General features: G+C 45.2%; 1 protein-coding gene across 1 annotated transcript in view; it reads right to left on the minus strand.

The window, feature by feature from the left end:
- LOC147105218 (mitogen-activated protein kinase 14) overlaps nt 1-24,278 on the minus strand; it is a 182,206-nt gene that overhangs the window by 28,967 nt on the left and 128,961 nt on the right. Inside the window, exons 7-10 of the mRNA XM_086011360.1 lie at nt 21,678-21,792; nt 17,577-17,648; nt 12,599-12,678; nt 11,049-11,127 (exon numbers count right to left, since the gene is read on the minus strand). Coding sequence (XP_085867486.1) covers nt 11,049-11,127; nt 12,599-12,678; nt 17,577-17,648; nt 21,678-21,792 — 346 coding nt within the window. The remainder of the gene's footprint in view (nt 1-11,048; nt 11,128-12,598; nt 12,679-17,576; nt 17,649-21,677; nt 21,793-24,278) is intronic.

Here is a 24,278-nt window from a genome sequence, read left to right on the forward strand (position 1 = left end):
ACCAGAGCCGGTAGAACCGAACGTGCGGGAGAGAGAGCGACAGAGCCGGGTACGGAGAGAGAGGCTGCGCGAGAGCCAGTCCAGCGGCTGAACTGTCCTCCGTTAACGGGGTGTACCCAGCGCCGGTAGAGCCGTGCGGGCGGGAGGAAAAGACAGAGCCGAGTAAGGGGAGCTGTGCGAGAGCCAGCCCAGCGGCTGAACCTGTCCGCTGTGGGGAAAGCGTACCCCTTCCACCAGGAAGAAACGCGGGAAGCCGCCATTAGGCGGAGGAGACGACAGAAGCGGGAAACCGCCATTGAAGGGGGCGGGGAGAGAAAGGAAGAGCGGGAAACCGCCATTTTCGTGGGAAAACCGCCATCTTAACTGACATACCGCCAGTGAAGTGGGCGGGGAGAGAAGGAAAGAGCGGGAAACCGCCATTTTCGCAGGAAAACCGCCATCTTAAAAATAAACAAATAAATAAGAATACTTAAAGAAATACTGGTGCTGCTCCCAAGGGAAGAAAGATGCCTAAGAGAGGGAATATTAACGATTTTAATTCTGAAATAGAAGACTGGGCCACGTACGTGGAACGCATAGAGATCTATTGCGAAGCCAACAAAATAGAGGAAGACGACAAGGCGATAACATTGCTAAACTCGATGGGGGCAAAAACATACGGGCTCTTGAAGCATCTAATAGCACCAAATAAACCAGCGGATCAGACCTTCGAAGAGATTGTGGCTGTGCTGAAGGACCACTTGAACCCCACACCGTTGATGCTGGCTGAACGATTCAAATTCTACGCAAGAACGCAGAGGAAAGACGAAAGCAATGCGGAATACTTGGTCTAACTGCGTAGGCTAGCGAAATACTGCCAGTTCGGAGGGAATCTGACAGAAGCGCTGCGGGACAAGTTCGTATGCGGATTGTCCAAAGAAGGGACGCAGAAGCGACTACTGGAAGAGAACGACCTCACACTGGACAGGGCTGTCCTTATAGCTGCATCGCACGAAGCCGCAGCGAAAGGAACGGCGGAAATGCAACTAAAGGCGGCGGCACTCGGGGTGGACCAAATTACTTCAAGCACAACAAAATGCTACCGTTGTGGGAAGACAACGCATGACCAGAATCAATGCTGGTTTAAGAACCAAGAGTGTAGGAAATGTGGCAAACTGGGTCACATCGCGAAGGTATGCCGGTCCGGGAAAAAGACCAACAATCAAAGGAAGCCACCACAAGAAAAGTACAACAAGGTACACAAGGTGGCTGAGAAGAGTTCAGACGAACAGAATTCAGACTCAGACCCAAACAACCAGGAGCTGGGTAGTCTGAGAATCCACAATGTGGGTAAAGAAACGGATCTACAGACCATCTGGGTCATACTAAAAATAGCTGGAGTCCAAGTAAGAATGGAGCTGGAGCTCTATCAGTCATCAACCGAAGGGACTACCACCGGCTATTCTCTCACATACCTTTAAGAAATACCAAGTTCGTATTACAGACATACACGGGGCATAACGTATACCCCGTGGGGAAAATAAGAGTCAAGGTGAGAGATAGGGGTAAAGAACACCCAAGAATGAACTTGTACGTATTACCTAAGGGAGGACCACCACTTCTAGGACGGGAGTGGATTAAGAAAATAGACATGGAATGGCATTACCTAAAAGACATAATGAGGGAGGACTCGGTGCAAGCTATTAGCTCAGATTCTGAAATGGATGATGATAAGACCAAGTCGAATATGGAAGACAAGGCTAAAAGGGACTTGCCGACGATGGGGAAGAAAACGAAGACATGCAGAAGGACTTATGGTACCAAGAAGAATAAAGCGGCAGAGCAGAACTCCAGGTTGACAGAGAATTCTGAGCCTGTTCAAGCAAAGGATTCATCCACGACGGAAGAACACCGAGCTCGGACGCAAACTTATGTCAAAGTACGACAACAATTAGAACAGTTGCGTGACCGTTTCGTACAAGAGATGAAAAATATGGAAAAGTTCTGGGACACCGAATGGGAGAACCTGGAAAGACAACAGAGACAGCTAGCTCAAGCAGAGAGCGACCATAGAGCCATCGTGGCCAAATACCAATCACATTCCCCTGATGCTGTTCAGGAACTAGAATATTTACAGAACGAACCAAAGGAAGAGGAATCTTCAGGAAGCCAGGATTTTATTCCAGTTCTTCTCTACGACTCCTTACAAGCAGAGTGTGAGAAGTTGAAAGAACAGTATGAACAGGCCCAGGCTACAATTCTGGAGGGGGTTAACTCGGCAACCTCCGAAAAGCTAGTTTCAGTAGAAGCATATGAACAACTAACGGTTGAACATGAGCAAGAAGTCCAAAGGCTGCAGGAAATTCTTGATGAGCTCAAGGCCAAGACAGACTCATCGGTAGAAGTTCCATCCATAGATGAGAAATTAGAGGTGAAAAACATGGCAGAGCATGAAAGACAGGATGTCCAAGAACTCATAAAAACATTGAAGGACACCCAAGACAAATATGAGGCGGCAATGACCGAGGTTCAACAACTTGAAGAACAGATTCAACTGGGAATCCTTTCAGTGGAAGAAAAGGAAACTGTAAGAAACTCAGAGACTGTAAGAATGGTCCCTGAACATGAACTAGAGAGCATCAGGGCGCAACTTTTCCGAGCGCTGAAAGCCAAAGTTCAAGAGGAACAGAAGGTGGAAGTATTGGAGGAAAAGGTGGATGAAATGGAGAAGACTCTGATCCACCGTGTTCCCAGGGAAGAGTTAACGGTCAGCCAACTTCTTCATATGCTGAAGGACAAGACTCTGCAAGGGGAACAATCTGAACACGAGCTTCAATCTTCAGGGGGAACGAGTTCGGAGCTCTCAAAAGTCACGGAGATAGCCGAGGTGGCAACACAAATTTTACAAGGATGCCAAAAGTACGTTGAATCACGTCAAGGTGAACAGAAGAATGTGGAAACCGTTACTTCAGTAGAAGGATTAAATAGCCTGATAACGCAATTCCCGATGGAAGGGAAGGTATTGAACTCACAAATGAGGTCCGTCGTGAAGGAATGGCAGATAACCCAGGAAGAGCGGGATGAATATGAATGCATGAAGAAGTCTTTTCAAGAAAGATGTCTAGGGAAGGAACCACCGTCAGCTAATGTCCAGACGGGTGAGGAGGAAGAAGAAGGCTCTCTCGCTGGCCTAACTCAGGACGAACCTGAATATTACCATGACCTGTTGAGTGACACTGAATATTACGAGGATGTGGTCTGCCCAGCTTGTGATGAAAACTCCCGAAGTGCTGAAATCCGGATGAAGCACTTAAGGTCTAAGGAACATAGAGAGTTGGTGGCGCTACAGCTGGCAGCCGAGAAAGGAGCTCCGAGAGTTTCAAAAAGGCAGAAAAGAAAAAGAAGCAGAAGATAATAACTGTCTAAAATATTAGCACTTCTACCATCTCAGGCAGGACACTACGAAAGGAGCTAAATTTGTTGAAAAACTGGAAAATGTCAAGACAGCCAGTTGGTTGTAAAAGTCCGCACTGCTGGTTCAACAGGACGAAAGTTCAAGCTGTTACGTCAAGAAAAAGGCTATGGAGGAGTCACGCTAGCCAGGTGAACCGGCTACACCAAAGAAATGTTGTTCGGAACGAGTCAAGATCAGAGACTGAGTCTATGAACTGTTTCCGCAGAGACTGAACCTGTGAACTGTTCCCACCGAGATTATATCTGTAAATTGTTTTATATGATATTGACTCCATCGAGATTATATCTGTAATTTGTTTTATAGGAAGTTGAAGACATGTATGTTTAACGGGGACTCTAAGTAATAAGCTAAAAAGGGAGGATTGTAGTGTATGTACCCGTCTACCTTTAAGGGAACTATTGAATGTAACCGTTCACCTTTAAGAGAACTACTTTAGGTGTGGCACTATTTGTTTGGCTTCTGTATACTGTAATACCGATAGTGACCACACCAGTATATAAATGTTGTGGCAGGATTGCTGGGGCAGATTCGCCCTGACCTTCGAATAGTAAAGACCTGTTTGTTTGTTACTTCTGAAGTCTGTGTATTTATTAACTGCACAACCCACAGACTTTACATTCACCACTCTCTGGGTAAAGAAATTCATTTCTGTCCTAAATGGCTTACCCCTTATCCTTAGACTGTGACCCCTGGTTCTGGACTCCCTGACCATCGGGAACATCCTTCCTGCATCTAGTCTGTCCAGTCCTGTCAGAATTTTATAAGTTTCAATGAGATCCCCTCTCATTCTTCTAAACTCCAGGGAGTATAAGCCCAATCGACCCAATCTCTCCTCATATGTCATTCCTGCCATCCCAGGTATCAGCCTGGTGAATTTTCGCTGAACTACTTCCATGACAAGAACATCCTTCCTCAGATAAGGTGACCAAAACTGCACACAATACTCAAGATGTGGTCTCGCCAAGGCCCTGTACAACTGCAGCAAGACATCCTTGTTCCTGTACTCAAATCCTCTCGCTACAAAGGCCAACATACCATTTGCCTTCTTAACCGCCTGCTGCACCTGCATGCTTACCTTCAGCGACTGGTGCACAAGGACACCCAGGTCTCGTTGTACTTCTCCTTCTCCCAATCTATTGCCATTCAGATAATAATCTGCCTTCCTGTTTTTGACACCAAAGTGAATAACCTCACATTTATCCATGTTATATTGCATCTGCCATGCTTCTGCCCAATCACCCAACCTGTCCAAATCATCCTGGAGTTTCTCTGTATCCTCCTCACCACACACACGCCCACCCAGCTTTGTGTCGTCTGCAAACTTGGAGATATTACATCTAGTTCCATTGTCTAGATCATTAATATATATTGTGAATAGCTGGGGTCCAAGGACCAATCCCTACGGTACCCCACTAGTCACTGCCTGCCACTCGGAAAAAGACCCGTTTATTCCAACTCTTTGCTTTCTGTCTGCCAACCAGTTCTCTATCCAAGTCAATACCTTGCCCCCAATCCCATGTTCCTTAACTTTACACGCTAATCTCTTATGCGGGACCTTATCGAAAGCCTTCTGAAAGTCCAAATACACCACATCCACTGGTTCTCCCTTATCTATTTTACCAGTTACATCCTCAAAAAATTCCAGTAGATTAGTCAAGCACGATTTACCTTTTGTAAATCCATGTTGACTTTGTCCGATCCTGTCACTGTTTTCCAAGTGCTCTGCTATTACATCTTTTATAATGGACTCTAGCATTTTCCCCACTACCGATGTCAGGCTTACTGATGTCAGGCTTACCGGTCTGTAATTCCCCGTTTTCTCTCTACCACCTTTTTTGAATAGTGGGGTAACATTAGCTACCCTCCAATCCATGGGTACTGTTCCAGATTCCATCGAATGTTGGAAGATGATCAGCAATGCATCTACTATTTCTAGGGCCACTTCCTTAAGTACCCTAGGATGTAGATTATCAGGCCCTGGGGATTTATTGGCCTTCAATCCCGTCAATTTCCCTAACACCATTTCCCTACAAATACTGATTTCTTTCAGTTCCTCCCTTTCATCAGAGCCTATGTTCCCCAACATCTCTGGGAGGTTATTTGTGTCCTCCTTTGTGAAGACAGAACCAAAATATGTATTTAATTGGTCTGCCATTTCTTTGTTCCCCATTATAAATTCCCCTGATTCTGACTGCAAGGGACCTACGCTTGACTTCACCAATCTTGGATACTGTTATCGCACAGGTGTCCTCAGGTGCATTATGTCCTGTGGTGAATGGCTGTTTTCTCCTGTCTCCAAACGAGGGATAGATTCACATATTAATGAGATGCTAGTCAAACTGGTTTATTTTACAACTGTTAAGGGAATGTATAGAGTAATATATATAGTAAATCTCAGCTCACTTCAACTTAATTTCAGTAAACCCTTTTGTAGAATAGACAATAACAAAATATGCCACACAGTTCCTGATAGTGAGCTAAATATTCACCTTTTCTGGTCAGCCTTTTCTCTGAATCTTATCAGCTCTACTTTGAGGAAGAAGGCATCGACTCTTTCTCTCGACAGGCCTCATGGACCAACTCTAGTTCATGTGTTTCCTTTCTTTGTCCCTTGTGGATGGGAAGCCAGCAGTTTGACTTCGGACTCTCTCCCTGTCTGGGGTTTGGCCACTTGTGCTGCCCATCAAACTGGTTGCTATGCTCTCCCCACCCCCCTTACAATGTTGGTCCCAGTCAGACAACCTCATGCTGTGTACACATGAAACATAGGAGAAATGGCCCAAGAAATGCCTGAAATGTGTCCTCAAAATGGAGTCAGTGTTCAGAGTGAATGCTAGGGAAGGAAAAGGATAATGCTAATTTAATCATGAAGGCTTATACAAACAAAACAAGCCATTAAGACCACAGCCCCACGGACAGCTTGTTAAGACAGACACCAGAAGGGCTGAATTCTTCTAACGTATCACTCAGATTGGTCAATAGAATTGAGGAAGTTTCTTTGGAAATTGATATAAGCTAGTGCTTTTGATACTAAAGTTCAGTTTTCATTCTTCAGTCCTAGTTCTTAGTTTAGTTCTAGTTTTTTTTAAGAATTATTTGTCGTAGAAGGTGTAGGAGTTTTTGTCTAGTATATATAGAAATGTGTCTCTGTAAAATTGGGAAGTGCATCTCCAACACAGCTATCAGAGTAGTAGATGAATTTACCCAGGAGCAAAGGATTCCAGAGGAATGGATAGCATCTCTACAGATAGGTCAACATGTCCCACTCCTGCTGCACCACTGCCACTCCCATGTGGCTGGGGCTTATCACTTTCATTGATGTGCAGAGCGCAGACTGCAGAAGATGGGCGATTCCTTGAAAGCCCCTATCCATTTGCTCCACCAATCTGTCCAAGGCAGACATCTGTCTATCTAAATGCAGAGCAGCCGTTTGAGCTTCCAAAGCTGCAAAGCATGCAAACATGGACTCCTGTTGTAATGACCCTTCTGCAGTGTCCAAGGAGTTGGCCACACTCTCCAAGGTATACTGCAAAAAGTGCTGATGCTATGCAAAATGACATTACTCAGGTTGGAAGCGGACTCATCCATACTTTCAGCCATGGTGTTGAAATTCATTGGCAGGACTTCTGATAGTGCGTACAACTGCTTGTGTGAGGCAAGCAGTGTTCTTCTTATTGCTGGGCTCCTGAAGTCCTCACCTCTGTCCTCAGCAGATCTGCGAGAGAACATCGCACTCTGGTGAGCTCTGTCCTGGGCTATCCCTGCCACCAGTACCTGCTCCTACGTACAAGTGCTAGGTGCATCACCAACAGACCCCTCACTCGCTAACCCAGCTGCTGTGCCAATGTTTTGTGCTGGTGCTTGGGATTGATGGACCAGGTGATGGTAGCTCCTCAAAGATTCTCCTCCTCTGAGGTGTCTTCTTTGATGGGCTCTGTCTGTTTAGAAGGACCTAGAGAAAGAGAAGGACCTAGAGAAAGGGGAGAACAGTTATTATGGCATTGGGAGGCTTAACAGCTGCAGAAGACTTACATCACTGTAATTTGATATAGCCAAGCTGAATGTGACTAATGAAGAAGTACAAGTAATTGTCAGAGACCCTGTTCGGTGAAGCCCTCAGCCTTGAAATGCCTGATGCATACAGTTCTGGCAGGCCCATAAATTTTCATAGCTTGCTGCTCCAGCTCGCTGATAATCATTAGGTTAGCTGGTCCTCCCCCGGACATGCTCCTCTCTTAGATATTGTGCGCTGTTTTGTCCTGCAGAAAGAGAGGGGGCGTTAGTGAGAGGCTGCTGAGCAGGACAGTGCAGATGTGTGGGGCTTATGCTGGTACTGCGTCTTCTCCCTCTCAGCATATGCAAAGATGGAAGCAGGATGCGGAGGTGTTGACTGGGATGCAAGTGTGTGGAGTGTAAAGTGAGGAAGAAATGCTGCAGGAAGTTGGTGATTGTACAAAGGGTAGAAAGCGAGAGGAGAATGCGGGAGCAAGGAAGAGGTGAGTGTGTCTTTGGAGTGAGAGGTGATGTACTGTGGCTTTGTACTGGATGGTGAAGCAAGTGATGGATGGAATTGAATTTTTGAGAGTGATGGGGGAGGGGTTTAAGGACTGCTGCCATGAGCTCCCTCCTTGCCCTCATCTCTTCCATAAACACCTCCAGGGAGGATTCTGAAAACCTGCAAGCTTGTCTGTGATTCATCTCTCATATGATTCTTCTTCCAGCACCCTGGAAACAAAAGAAGCCAGAAGGAAATGCAACCTTGCTCGAAGAGGTGCATTCCCACTTTAAATAAGCCTTTGTCTGGCCCACTGGAAATTGCACCCAGAGTGTGGGAGTGGGCCGATTTCCGGATAGGTCAGGCATTTCGATGGAGAGATTATATTGAGGCCCGGGAGTTTAAATAACCTGGGTCTGTTTTGGGCTGCAAGGATGAGTTTTAAACTGAAATCAAAAGTCACCCACTGAAAAGTGGCCCAGAGTTAAAATCGGGGCCTTTGTCTCGGTCTTGCTCACTCAACTTTTCTCTCTTTTTCTGGCTCTATCTAAACTTCTCTCAATGTCCGTCTGAACTTTGTTTTCCTCTCTGAACTTCTCTTTCTCACACTGCCTGAACTGTTCTTCCTTGCTCTTCACCTTCCCTCAACCCTTCACTCACCTTGGGTTTCTTTTTTCTCAGTCATGGCTCAGTGGTGGCACTCTCGCCTCTGTCAGAAGATTGTGGGTGTAAGCCACACTCGAGATTTGAACACATAATCTAGACTGACTTGGAAGTGCTTAACTATTGGAGGTGCCATATTTCAAATGAAACAATAAACCGAGGTTTCATCTGCCCTTTCAGGAGGAGGTAAAAGATCTCATTGCACTATTTGAAGAAAAGGAGAGGAGCTCTCCTGCTGTCTTGGCCAATATTTATCACTCAACCACCACCACCAAAACAGATTATTTGCTCATTAATCTCATTGCTGTTCATGGAAGCTTGCTGTGTGCATATTGGCTGCTGTATTTCCCTACATTACAACAGTGATTACGCTTCAAAACGTACTGAATTGGCTATGAAGCTCTTTGGGACATCCCGAGGTCATGAAATGCGATATATAAATGCACGTTCTTCCTTTCTTCTTCCTCTTTTCTTCCCCATTATTTTCCTCCTCTCCTCGGCCCCATAGAGGTGGAAGATAGAGGCAGGCAGTGTTGGCACTATTAGCGTTTTAAGGCCAAAAGCCACTCAGATAGTGATACATGTCTGAGCCATATGGCATGGAGTTTATGAGGCTGCTGCTTCTGTCCCCGTTTCCTAGCACTCTGTGGCTGCTATGTGGATCCTATCCTCTACTCTGTTGGCTGCCTGCTCACTTCGGGCTCAACTGCTTTTACCTGTTTGAATTACCAGGATTTTTTTTTGGTTGGGGGGGGGGGGTGGTTTGGGCTGTTTTCTATGCCACTATTGGTGGATTTAGACTAAATGCACCAATTGCAGCACAGGAACAACCATCCAGCCTGAGAATTCAAACAGGTAAAACCAGCTCACCCCAACTGAGCAAGCAAAGAGAGTGGGAAAGGAGGAGTACAAATGTGCAAAAAAGTGTAAATTTATGACCGGATGCCCATCCCTGCTCATTCTCTCTTAACACACAAAAAAAAATAGCTGCTGGGGCAGTAAAGCGTGTATGTAAATGCACATTCTTTTTTTCTGCATAATTACATGTACACAGCTCTCTCCTGGCTGACAGTCCACAGTATAATTGGTCTTACCAGCCATGCTTCACACACTACAGCTACTGGTATCAAATTACTGGTGTAGTATAACTGTAGCCTTTAATACAAGATGAAATGGACTATTGTAATCTTACACAAAATATTGGAGCAAAAGACCATTCCAAAACATTTCAATTTTTTAAATATAAACACAATTCTCTTATACTTTTTAATTAAATATCCAAAATGTTTCACTATAATGCAACATTTAACAAACATCTCTTAATATTTTCACAGGTCTTTGTACCTTTAGATAACCTATTGCATACCTATATGGTAAGAAAGGAGGAAATTCACTTAAACACTTCAGTAATGCTTCAAAGGTGGAAGTGTCCTGGCCTCATATGTCATGGGTGTGGTAGCTGAGCCACCGATAAAGGGGGGAGAAATTGGGTGGAGCCGCAAACGAGGCACCAAGCTCGCCTGGGCGCCGGATTTAGCGCAGCGTTTGGAGCAGTAGCGACCGCCGGAAATTCAGCTTGAGCACCCCAAGAGGGACACGGGGCGAGGCTCGAGGCGCTCTGCGTCCCTCTTAGGGCGCTGAAACTGAATAATGCAGCGCAACGTGCCGCAGCGCCACACGCTGCGGCACGGTGCGCCGTGGTACTGCAGGCCTTCCTCCCATTCTTAAGGGGGAGGGGCCTGCACCAGCGCGATCAGAGATCGCGAGTGCCGGCAAAAGAGCCTGGCACCGAGGAGAAGTGCCGGGCTCTCAGAAAACAGCCGGCAATGCCGCGGGGGCCGATCAGGAGGCCGGGGACAGAGGTGCTGGCAGGCGGCCGCCGAAAAAAACGGCCGCCCCGCACCTCCACCTTAATTTGCGCCACTGCCGCCACAGGTAGGCCCCGTGAACCGGGCGCCATTTGCGAACGGCGCTACAGAGGCGGTCGCTGCCAAATATCGCGATCGGGGTGGTAGCGGGGCGCTGCGCACACTGATGACGTCATCGGTGGCGGTGCAGCGCAACAGGCTAACGCCACCATTAGCGCCCCAGCTAAATATCGCGGGAGGCGCAGCCAGTGGCGCTAAAGCCACTGAGTGCCCTCTTTAGGCGCTAACTGGTGGTGCAGCCCACCGAATTTCTAGGCCAAGGATTCTAATTTCCTGTTTCAATTTTTGAAATGTAAAAAATAATTCCCATTGCTAAAGGACCAGACAAACCGATATTTATAAAAGATACTCCGATTTGGACCATAAAGACGTCACCAAATTCCAAAGGTTTAACATTGAAAGGCTAGTTCAAATGGTTATTCACAGTGGGGGGGAAATAGTCCTGTTAATGCTTTAGTAAATGCTGTGAATTAAATTGACATTGTTCATGTGTAAACAAGTAACTTACCTAAAGGACTGGCATTAGGAAACAGGGAAGTAAAGTCTTTTTTCTTAATGTAGGGTAGAGTTCTGATATATTGTCGAGCCTAAAAATGAAAACAAATGTCTTAGATATTGTAGGAAAACCTACCAATAAATTATGTAATTTTATGTTGCACTGGAGCCAACTTTAGGCACCTTGAAATCTATGGCTGTGGGCATACCCTAATGTGTGGAGCAAATGGAACAGACATATTGGCAAAGGACAGAAAGAACACAACTAAGAAAGACAGTTACTAAGGGAGAAATCAGCAGTGGAGAGGGAGTGTGAAGAGAAATATTGAAAATTAGTTGACTTAATCAATTTGAAAATAATGGCCAAGAGTTTCCGCTTTGACTGCAATCAGTGATCCGTGCCCAAATTGCGCTAATTTTGCAAAGTTCATTTTTTGCTCAAGTTTCCGCTCAAACCTCATTTACATAGCGCCGAACGTAAAGTCTTCCATGAACCAGTGCAAACAGGCAGCGTTTTAGAATGTAATTCGTTTGAAAAGAATTTTTGTCTTCAAAAAAATCCTTGATATATTTAAGAGTGGTAACCTGGTGCAGTTTGATTAATACAGCTAAAAATGAGTTTATCACAAAAAAATAAGCATTTTTAATCCAAGTGTCTAGTCCACCACCTGTGAGTAACCCAATTTTAAACCACTGAAAATTACTTAAAAAAAAACTATACAGAACCATTTACTAGTTCCATTGGTGTACAGCAATGTTCCCTGTAAGGTGCGCACCAATCGTGAGATCCTGTGCAGGCCGCTCACCAGCTGCTGTCGCTGGAAAAGACGCCGCACAGCAAATTTAAAGGGACAGCGCACCAAAAAAAAAATTAAGGGAACACTGGTGTACAGTAGTCAGTTTATTAATTTTTTTTTTTAATTTAAAAGCTTAAGAAAGGTGCCAATTAGTGCCCTTCCGCCTAAAAAAAACTTAATTTAAGAGCCTCTTCGAAGTCTCACAAACGGGCGCAATTAGTGGAAACTCGCCACAGTGATTAATTCGATCTGGGGGCTTGGCCAGTTTTGTAGGCAGGGCCGTCGTGATGTTTTTTAAACTTGCACAAGATTGCGGAAACTTGATTTGTGCTGGACGTAATTTCCGCTTAAAATTCCTCGATCTTTTGCACTGGTTTGGCCGATTTCGGGCAAATTGTGCTGGAAGTATGAGCGGAAACGAGCAGAAACTTCAGGCCCATATATTGATAATATTTTTAGTGTTTGAAGTTATTTAAGAACATCTTATAATGGTGATGATTAATAACTCATATTGGTTGATGTTTAGAAATTCAGGATAGCAGGACCTTGCAATACATTGTTAATAGAAGCACATTGAAAAACCTAAAAATGGCTCGGTTTAAGCCAGATGCATCAGCACACTGCATAATTGTTACAATGCATCGTTAAAAAGTCCGAGAAATTTGAAAAGGACAGTAATAATGAAATGAAGTATTGTAAAATTTAAATGCACCTTATCAAAGTGAATGCAATGTGCAGTGTGTAAAATGACTGAAATTTGCATTACCTCAATGCTTTCTAATTTTTGAATGAAATCAGTTCCAGGAGTTCCTGTTATCTTCATAATCTGTGCTAGCTGGTCAAGATCTGGCTCTTTTGGTCAAGAATCAATTACTGCTATTAAAATAGACATTTATTAAATACTTCATTTGTATGTAATTGTTAATAAAAGTAGGTTGAACTAAAATATTCTAATTTCTGGCAAACAATGCATATACTGTAGTAATTCAATAGAGAGCATTGTTGATATAGCTAGACTGATTAACAAATGAGACTCATCTGCCTAAAAAAACTTCTGCAAAAAATAAACATGCAAATTAAATAACGCACTTGAATCAATAGGAAATACAAAATGTACAGAAAACAATGAATCCAATTGCCCACATGAAGAAATTAGATAAAGAACAGTGGCATCAGAAGACACAACCCACAAGTCCAAAAGCCAATGGATTACATATTTCCCAGTGTTTCTCACATCATGCCACTCTCAAATTGATAATTTTTAGTTCCAAATTTTTCCACTTGTCTGCAGAAATCACAGACTGTGTTGGACTGTGGGGTTCCATGATTCTGAAGTAAAGTGGAATTCCTCCAGGAATTCTCACCCCACTTTGCCCCAGTGGTCTGATTGGGTCCTAACTTCAGATTCAGGCTGCATTTACACTGTAATTGCAGCATTGGTACAAAGCAAAATCTCTTCACACCAACCCAGCAGTTGCAGTGTCAATGTACGTTAAGTGGCCATTCTTCATGTGTGAGCTTAGACAAAGAGTGAACAGGCTACTTAATTGCAGAAGACCGTACTGCCAAGCCACAGCTGTCCCCAGCTGACATCTACACATGCACGCTATTCAGCAGGAATCAATGGACAGCAATCTGGTGCAGGAATACTGGCTAATTTGTCCCTACCATACCCAGGGGGATTGATGAAAATTGTTGCACCCTTACCATTGACCCAGCTGAGATCACCTAAATCAGCATAGACCATGTTAAGTCTGTGAATTATTTAGTTAATTAAGACACAGACTAATGAGTAACAATAAAAACAGGTCTTTACTGGTTGGAGGTAGGGACTATACTGAATACAAGATTACTGCACAGTGCTTATATACCGGTGTGTTCACCCCCGGTATTACGTCTACAGCAGCCTGAGAAAATAGTACATCTCTTAAGGTGGAACAGGCTTAAGCTCTCTTAAGGTGGAACAGGTTACATACACAACACTCCTCCCTTCTTAGCTTTATAGTCATCCCCCCCATTTAACATAACGTAATAACATATATAACTTCATGTTTAACGTAACATATCACAGATTCAGTCTCTGCGGAAAACAGTTCACAGATTCAATCTCTGTGGTGTAGTCGGTTCACGTTACTCATTCAATAGTCCTTTCATGGATTTAACAGCTTGAACTTCCGAACTGATTTGGCTCCGTTCGGAGGGACCACGTGTGTGATCTGGTAGAGGTGATAATGGTTCAGATGGGTCATCTTCTGTTTTTACTTTTCGTTTTCTGCTTCTTGGAGACTCTCTGGGCTCCATTGTCAGCTGCCACAGCTGCCAGCTGCATGCGCAGTTCCTCCTTCTCTTCCTCCTGTTTCCGTCGTAGAGCCAGCTTCTCCCGATGTTCCGTAGACTTTTGGTGCTCCTCCATGATTTCTGCACTTTGGGAGTCGAAGTTACAAGCTGGGCAGGACAGGACATCGTAATATTCGGTGTCGTCCACCAGGTCATGGTAATATTCGGTGTCGTCCTGAGCTAGACCAGTGAGAGGGTCGTCTATTTCCTCCATACCCAGCTGGACGTTGGCCAGCTCTTGTTCCAAATCCAGACATCTTTCCTGAAGAGACTTCTTCATGTGTACCTCTGCATCCAGCTTTTTCTGGGCTTTCAGCAAGTCGTTTACTAGTGACCTCATTTGTGATTTTAATACTTCAACTTCCTTTGGAGATTGATTGATCGGACTATGCCATCCCTCTACCGGAGCAGCTGTTTCAGCGGTCTGTTGTTCTACATTGACGTGAGTCAGCGTACTTTTGGCATCCAATGGCTGCTCTGTTGCAGTCGTTTCAGTCTGTGTCGTCACATCAGCCATCTCAATGACTTTTGAGAGCTCCGAACCCTTTTCCTTTGAAGATCGCAGCTCGTGTTCAAGTTTTTCCCCATTTCAGAGTCTTGTCCCTCAGCATATGAAGGAGTTGGCTGACCGTTAACTCTTCTGACACCAGATTATGGCACGCACCTTCAGAACCTGAATCAGCTTTGATTCGTTCAGCCTCCTCGCGCAGATGGTTGGTGTGCTCCTGCTCCATTTTCTCCATCAGTTGCTTCTGTTGACTTTCCAGATTCTCCCACTCTGTAACAAAGAACTTTTTTATTTCATTCATCTCTTGCTCAAAACGGCGAATCATTTGTTCTAATTGCTGTTGTAGTTTGAAATGGAGTTGAGTTCGAGCCCAGTGTCCCTCAAAAATGTGCATATCAGTAGACTTGACAGACTCAGAATTCTCTGTTAAACTATGTTGTTGTTGCTCAGTGGAATTCTGTGCTGAAACTTTGTCTTTTGCACATGGGTTGGTCTTACCATCATCAGTTCTAGAGTCTGGGCTGATTATCTGCACCGAGTTCTCACTCTTTATGGCTTTTAGCGAATGCCAGTCCATATTTATGTTTCTAAACCACTCCCGGCCTAGTAGTGGTGGACCTCCCTCCGGTAGCACATATAAATCCATTATTTGACTTCCTTCGCCCTTGTTGGCCACTGCAACCTTTATTGTCCCGATGGGGTACACTCTCTGCCCCGTGTAGGTTGTCAATATAATCTCCGTATCCTGTAGGGGAATATGTTGGAATAACCTTCTGTAATCTTTCTTATTCATGACCGACAATGCCGATCCAGTGTCCAATTCCATTTTTACTTGGACTCCTTCTATCTGAAGAGTAACCCAAATTGTCTGGAGGTCTGCACCCTTACCAACGTTGAGTACCCTTAAGCTAGCCAGTTCAATACTGCTTAAGCCAGCCAGTTCATTACTGCTAGCGTCTGAATCGGACTCCTGTTCGGCCACCTTGTGTACCTTTGCGTATTTCCCTTGCGGTGACTTCTTGTTGCTGGTCTTCTTCCCTGACCTGCATACTCTAGCTATGTGTCCAAGCCTACCACAAGTTCTACATTCTTGGTTTTTAAACCAACACTGGTTCTGATCATGCGTTGTCTTTCCACAACGATAACATTTGCCAGAACTCACACCCAATTTGTGTGCACTGAGCTCCGGTGACCGTAGCTGCATTACTGCCGTGCCTCTCGCTGCGGCTTCGTGTGCTGCTGCCATAGTGACCGCCTTCTCAAGCGTCAGCTCATTCTCGAGCAGTCGCATTTGTGTATCCTGTTTAAATAAACCACACACAAATTTGTCTCGTAGTGCATCTGTCAGTCCCGTTCCAAACTGGCAATATTTCGCTAATTTACGCAATTCCAGCAAATATTCAGCATTGCTTTCATGCTGTAGCTGCCTTCTGTCATAAAATTTAAATCGTTCCGCTAGCATCAGCGGCGTGGGGTTTAGATGATCTTTCAGGACAGTAACAATCTCATCGAACGTCTTATCCGCCGGTTCATCTGGTGATAACAGGTGTTTCAATTGCCCGTATGTCTTCGCACCCATTAAATTTAATAATGTTAGAGCTTTATCTTGGTCACGAATTTTATTGGCCTTACAATAATTTTTTTACTCTTTCAACATATATGGCCCAATCTTCGAGGTCACTATCAAAGGTGCTAATATTCCCGTGTTTAGGCATTGTAGATTTGCAATTTCTCAGATTTTCTTTTCTTTACTTGTTATCAAAGATGGCGGCTTCCCGCTCTTGCCGTCGTCCTCCGCCCACAAAATGGCGGTTTTCCCGCGCTTGGCGGTCTTCACCCGTCCCCCGACGCCGTCTCCCTTCAGCCCCCGAGTGCGGCCCTTATCTTCGCCGCGATCGCCCGAGTGCGGCCCTTATCAGCGGATGCGATCGATGGCCCGGCTGCGCCTCGCACTTGAAAGTGGCCCGGCCCTTATCAGTGCTTGCGATCGATGGCCCGGCTGCGCCTCACACTCCAAAGCCCTTATCTCCCGATCGCGATCGATGGCCCGCGCTTTTCGCCGCGGCTCTCGCGCCTTCAATTTCTGCAGCCGCTGCCCTTTCAGCCCGAGTGCGGCCCTTATCGGTGGTTGCGATCGATGGCCCGGCTGCGCCCCTCACTTCAAAGCGGCCCGGCCCTTATCTGCCGATTGCTATCGCCCTGTACCTCTGTCTTCCCCAGCCCTGTCTTCTACTCCGGTTCACAAGCTGATGGAGGCTTCAGGGTCCTAATGCCTGTCGCTTCCAGTGGGGTGGGGTGGTTTGAAACCTCTCTTCAACCGCCGTGGAATAACTGCCGCAGGGTAAGAACCTGACTCGTCGCCAGTGTTAAGTCTGTGAATTATTTAGTTAATTAAGACACAGACTAATGAGTAACAATAAAAACAGGTCTTTACTGGTTGGAGGTAGGGACTATACTGAATACAAGATTACTGCACAGTGCTTATATACCGGTGTGTTCACCCCCGGTATTACATCTACAGCAGCCTGAGAAAGTAGTACATCTCTTAAGGTGGAACAGGTTACATACACAACAGACCAGATATTTGAATCTGGTACCTTCTAGGTCTGTATGGCTCTATTACACACTAGGCAGTTCCATTACTTACTGAACCATTTGGGGACACTTTCCAAGTTGATAATTCTATTAATAAAATATTACAAATATTGGTGATGATCACAACCCAGGTCATATGAAGCTATATCAGTGTCACTTGCAGATTACAAAATTAACAAATAATTGACTACACTTTAAGCCACATGTTTGTTACTTCAGTCAACTTATTATAAAGTTAGGCCTAGACAAGTAGAAGCCTACACTAAGTACACGAGGTACGTGACCAGTGCTGGAAAAAGGATACAGTCTTTTCCTTTGAACAGTATCTTGCCACTGATCATTTCAGCAAAAATACAACCAACAGACCAAATATCAACTGAAATTGAAAACAAAAAAGGGGAAAAGCGGTTATCTCATTCCTTCAGGTTACAAGATAAACAAAATATTGCACTGTATTTTGGACCACATGTTGAGTCCCGATACTTCAACCAAAGTTAGGGTTTAAGAAATATATATATATTTTTTTTTTCCATTTATGGGATGTGGGCGTCGCTGGCAAGGCCAGCATTTATTACCCATCCCTAATTGCCCTTGAGAAGGTGATGGTGAGCTGCCTTCTTGAACCACTGCAGTCCGTGTGGTGAAGGTACTCCCACAGTGCTGTTAGGTAGAGTTTTCCAGGATTTTGACCCAGTGACGATGAAGAATTGGCGATATACTTCTAAGTTAGGATGGTGTGTGACTTGGATGCGGTGGTGTTTCCATGCACCTGCTGCCCTTGTCCTTCTAGGTGGAAGAGGTCCCGGGTTCTGGGAGGTGCTGCCGAAGAAACCTTGGCGAGTTGCTGCAGTGCATCTTGTAGATGGTACACACTGCAGCCACGGTGCGCCGGTGGTGGAGGGAGTGAATGTTTAAGGTGGTGGATGGGGTGCCAATCAAGCAGGCTGCTTTGTCCTGGACGGTGTCAAGCTTCGAGTGTTGTTGGAGCTGCACTCATCCAGGCAAGTGGAGAGTATTCCATCACACTCCTTACTTGTGCCTTGTAGATGGTGGAAAGGCTTTGGGGTGTCAGGAGGTGAGATACATCGCAGAATACCTAACCTCTGACCTGCTCTTGTTGCCACAGTATTTGTGGCTGGTCCAGTTAAGTTTCTGGTTGTCTGATGTGAACAAGATCTGGCTCAGCTGTGATGTGCTTCCACACTCAGGCATGAATTTTCTTCATCGGCAGATTTTCCTCAGGGAACCTTAATTATATATTCACAGTGGGCTCTAGGCACCATTAGTGCCCTCTATAGACTGGCTGCCTCTGGAGGGGCAGGGAATGACCTTGCATTCAGTTATTAAAACAAATTCCACAAGAGCCGGCCCACCACCACCTTCTCAGGGCAACTAGGCATGGGCAATAAATGCAGCCTCGCCAGTGTCACTTACTTCCGGAGAACAATTTATTTTATTTATTTATTTTTTTTTTTTAAAACAGCAAGGTGCTCTGCAGGGTGCTGCAGCAGATCACTCGTATGTTACTTTGTTGTTTTATCTGCCCGTCAGCCTTATAAATGAATAAAAATATGTTGGCATCCATGATTTGGGCAATGGATCTGCCTCAAGCACTCACAAAATCCATTTATTATTGGTTCTAGGTTTTTAAAGCCTGCATTACATTACTGTTACTGTCTTGGAGCCCAATGAGTGCAGAGAACATTATCCAGGAATCAAACAGGATATGGAATAAAATAGCCGAGGGGACAAAAGGATGAGTCAAATGAAGATAGACGACATTTCATCTGTAATGCAAACTGGCAATATTTCCAATATTGGTTACAGTAAAATGACGGAGGGATCCCAGTAAGTGAGCATTGAGACATCGAGGGCCATAAAATCTGAAATATTTCATAACTTTTCTTACTGTGTGCACTGAACCATTGAACCTCAATTTATTGCTTATGGCTCATAAAGCATTTTTATTGGTAGGACCCTTGAAAACCTCCCTCAAATTTAATCTTGTGTTCACTAGGTTAGCTACATTTTGCTAACAAACTACTTTGCTCACAGTCAGCAGCTACATCAATCTCAAACCATTTTAATAGCATTACAGAACACCATATATACAGTAATAAAGGAGAACAATATTTCTTAATTTAATTACAGAAATAAAAACTCATCATTTCATAATAACAAAATCTACCAATGCTGGAAATCTGAAACCAAAAACACTGAAAATATACAGGTCACTCACTGCCCGTAAACAGAAGGGTTTTACATCCAAACTATGACACAGGCTGCGATTTCGCCAGATGAGGCAGGATCGCAGCGAGAGAGGTGGGTGGCAGGTCTCGGTCCCACTCCCGGCACCAGCCCACTCTCTCCAAGTGATTTTATGTAGATTGGGCTTGTAAAGCCCGTCCGGCGCGTTTCCCAGCCAATTAAAAGGAAGCGGGTCTGATGACATCATTTGATGACGCGTCATCAGCAGGCTTCCTTAAAGGGGCCATGTCCACATTCATTTTAACAGTTGTTCTGTCAGTGTTCTGCAGCATTGAGGTGCTGCAAACACTGACAAGCACTGCACAAAGGTGGACGGCTACACCCAAGCTCTCGCATGACTCCCTCCATATGCTTATGGAGGGAGTCACAGGACGCAGGGAGGTTCTCTTCCCTTCCCATGGGTGGAAGAGACCACCCCAGCACACCAACGCAGCCTGTTTGCACATTACACAGGAAGGCAAAAACAGGGATGTCATCAGGAGGACCAGGCTGTGCCACTCATCACATCCCCATCACTCTGCCTTCCCTACCCTACTCCTGCACATCCTTACTCACACCAACTTACCTTGCACCTCCACCCATCCCTCTCTATCTACATTATCACTTCCCCATTTCACTAGCCACACCTCACACTCATCCTACTACAAGCATACAAACTAACAACATACAAGGGTAGGCACTTGAGTGGTTTAGCAAATGTTCATCTGAAGTTTCTGTTAATGTGTTGCCAAACATTGAAATCTATGTTTTCAACAGTTTACCTTATTGGACAGATCTGTGCTCACCTTTGAAAGTGTCTTGGTGAGTTCCAGTAAATGTTGAGACATAACTCCCCCCTCCCCCAATTGTGATGAGTGTGAAAGAAATAGCTTGGACATTATAGGGATGCTTTATGGTGCTGGTGCGGGTGTCAACCTGGTGCATCATGTGGCAGCCAGGGTGTACAGCATCAAGTGAAGTAAATCTGGCCATGGTGATGCCATCCCTGGCCTCCCGGGCAGCAATGCTGTCAGGTACTAATGCCCTGTGTCATGTGCAGCATCAGGTGATTGTGGAGAATGTTGGTGTTGGTGTTGTTAACATAAGAACATAAGAAATAGGAGCAGGAGTAGGCCAATCGGCCCCTCGAGCCTGCTCCACCATTCAATAAGATCATGGCTGATCTGATCCTAACCTCAAATCTACTATCACTCTGCATCCACCCGAACCCATGTGATCTCCCGGGAGAAGCGAAAAACCAGATAAAGACCCAATGGCCAATTTGGGAGAAAAAAATCTGGGAAATTCCTCTCCGACCCATCTAGGCGATCGAAATTCTTCCAGATCACTCTGTCCCTATATTTTCTACAGTACGTATATGTTGTTGGTGATGTTGGGCTAATCGTGGAGGGTTTCAGAGGACCAAGGTGAGATTTTTCCAAGGGCATCGATGTTGCTGGAATAGATGGCAGCTGAAGTTGAGATGACAGAAGCGATCTGTCAATGGTGAGAGAGCTTGCTCCAAGGAGGTGACAGTGGATAGAGAGTTTATTCCAAACTGCATAAAGATCAAAAGTGTCTTCAAGGTCCTGAAAGCTCAAGCTTCTGACATTGGAAAGTGACCAGCTGTGAAATGGTATCTTTCATACCACTTTTGCAGCGGTCACCTATTCACAGCAACAGGGAGACATAGAGAACCCAACCTACTTACCTGACGTGATTCCCCGAGCGATGGAAACCTCGTAAAAAAAGTGGTAAAATAGAAATAGGCTGGCAAAATTGTAGTTAACAAGCATTTAACTATCTTAAATGCCTCCCTCGCCGCTTGGTGTCGGGTCTGTTCTGAAATCGCAGACCTGACACTTATGGAGGCGGATTCGGAGCGGGTTCACAACCCGCTGTCAAACATTTCGATTTTGACAACGGACCTGCCTTCAAACCCACACTCTGAGCGCTGGCAAAATTCAGCCCACAGACTTTTGTGTTTACAGATGTTGACTGACCTCCTGTGTATTTCCAGCATTTTCTATTTTTAGTTCTCATCTTATATTAATGTTCTTTAAACATTTATACAAAATCAGTTTTACTCATGTTATGATAGGAATATTCTGACCTGGAAATAAATAACTTTCTGTAATTAAACATGATGGGGACTCACCAGTCTGAGTGTAGTGCATCCAGTTCAGGATGACCTCAGGTGCACGGTACCACCGTGTGACCACATACCCTGTCATCTCAGAATCCGTGTGTCTGGCAAGACCAAAGTCAATGATCTACGGTGTCAGACAAATATGCAGGTCCAATTTGAAATATTACTTTTTGGTTCATTCAAGGTTTTTTTTTAAATGACAAATATAAATGAAACCAATAATCAACTGTAGTATACCACATTGCATTGGTTTATACAAGCTTCACTTTACATAATTAAAAAGTAATGAGCTTTTAGAATCACAGCAAGGAGCTCCTCTCACTTTTCTGGTCAGCAGAACTAACCAAATATTTAGCTCTACATGTGTAGGAAATACTAGTGTATTCGCAGTTAGGCTACAGCTAAAGGCAGACCTATAAATGCACACATGCCATACCCTCATTAGGGAACAGATGATAAAACACAAGTATTGTTGAAAACTGAAGTCCTTCTGCCCAACAATTCCTCCTGTTAGAGGTCTGTGATGAGAAGCAGATGAGATTTAACAATAAGAAAGATGACATGGTGTGCTTGGGCTCGTGGGTGGAATGGCTAGTTGGATAATGAGGGCTGTCGGCTCCTTTGAAACTGTACCGAACCATGAGTCACTGCCTTCAGGAGAGGAGAGATGAGATGAGATGAGATGAGAAAAGTATGAGTGGAGTTGGAGGGAGGTGTGACTTTATCTTGGGAGTGAACACCCTAAAATGTTAATGCATTTTTTGTTTAATATCTTACTTAGTCTGTTCAGAGCTTCTTGCACAAACATCAACTGCATTTTTGTGTAAATTTACAGATAGCATAACATTGCAAACCCAATGGACAAAGACAGTAAACATAAATATTGATATGCAGTTTAATTTTGATAGGCATAGCAAAACCATTCAATTTATCCAGATTTTGATGCAGTGTAAGGAGCAAACATAACTCAGTGTGATCCAGCCACTTTTCATTACCTGCTTACACAAGTTATGGCTTTTAATGTCTCCCAGAACAGCATCACCTCAAAAACTGACATCTGCTCTCCTGTCAAAATGTCCTGGCAGAAAGGTTGAAATCTACTACAGTATTAAGTACAAGAAGCAATAATCTTTTTTCACCTGTTTGACTGTAATGAGAGCAATAAGTTTAGTTTGTCAAAAATTTGGAGGTAATTCACTAACTGCAAATCCTCTGAAGATAGAAAATCTGATGGGTGCAGTGTTCTGTAAAAGTCCCTAGGGGCCTAGAAATTGGGTATAGCCCCGCTTGGGGAGTTAGAATTGGCGCAGTGCAAAGTTTATAGCCAGACGCAACTTATCGCCACCTGGCGCGATATTGGGTTGCATCGCCCCTAAAGGTGATTGAGGCGCAAATTCAGGCATTACACGGGACTCCTAAGGCGCTAAACTTCCGGCGCAACCCAATATCGGAGCGGACGGGCGCAGCGCAGGTGCTCTCAATTACCAATGACCACGAGACTTCCAGGCGCCGGCCAGCTCTTAAAGGGGTGGGTCAGTCAGCTTCAGCATCCACACTCTGCGCCTTGCAGGCCTCAGAGTCGGCGCAGGCCCTTCTCTGGCGCTAAAAACTTGGACCAGATGGAGAAGGTGAGACAGAGAGCAGAGCGCTTCACCAATGAGGCTCTGGAGCAATTGGTGGCCGCAGTGGAGCGCCGGCGAGATGTTCTCTACCCAGACAATGGCAGGAGGCCGAATCAGAAGGACTATCGACGAGCTTGGAGGGATGTATGCCAGAGGGTCAACTCCAGCAGCATGGTGACCAGGAGCCCTGTCCAATGCAGAAAGAAATTCAACGACCTCACTCGGGTCGTGAGGGTGAGTGTTGTTTCTGCAAACTTCTGCATCCCTTCATTTGCACCTGACTTTATGGCTACAGGGTGGGCTGTGCCCCATTGGCCATCTGCCAGCAAGCACCCATGGCCCTTTCTGGGCACACACATGCATATTTGACTCAAGGCATCATGTAAGGGCTCTTGCACCATGGGGGGCATGAGATGATCACTCAGGGCATCATGCAAGGGCTCTTCCACCATGGGGGGCATGAGATGACCCTCCTTTCCCCTGCAGTCCAAGCTGGCGAGGATTCGCAAAGACCAGCTTCGCACCGGTGGAGGACCTCCACAAGTGGTCACTCTCACGGATCTCGAGGAGAGAGTCCACCAGATTCTTGGAGGACGTCTGAGTGGTCCTGTAGCCACTGCAGCTGCCGACCCCATTGTCGACAGCGATGGGAAGGTTCTCACATTTTACAACTGTCTCCTTCCACGTGTTCCCCCCGCCAGCATGCTTTCTCACTATGGACCCATGTCATAGCCTTGACGCAATCTGGCATCCCTTGCTGCCAAGCTGTCCTTTTGCTAAAGCCACTCTTCCACCTCCCTGCTTTCAGATGCTGCATCACCAGCTCGGGAGCCGGGCCCTCAAGCTGCCAGTGCCAGTGCCTCCAAAGGCTCAATGAGAAAATTACTGTCCAACAGAAGGTCAGCAACTCTCTCCAGCAACGATCAGAATGGCCAGCCCAAATGGCTGCAGCTTTTATACTAGTGCTGTCCCCTTTAAATAGCGCCCC

Source organism: Somniosus microcephalus, chromosome 18 (genome assembly GCF_052327205.1).
Source record: "Somniosus microcephalus isolate GS21.2 chromosome 18, FLI_Smic_1.0, whole genome shotgun sequence".
Lineage (NCBI taxonomy): Eukaryota > Metazoa > Chordata > Chondrichthyes > Squaliformes > Somniosidae > Somniosus > Somniosus microcephalus.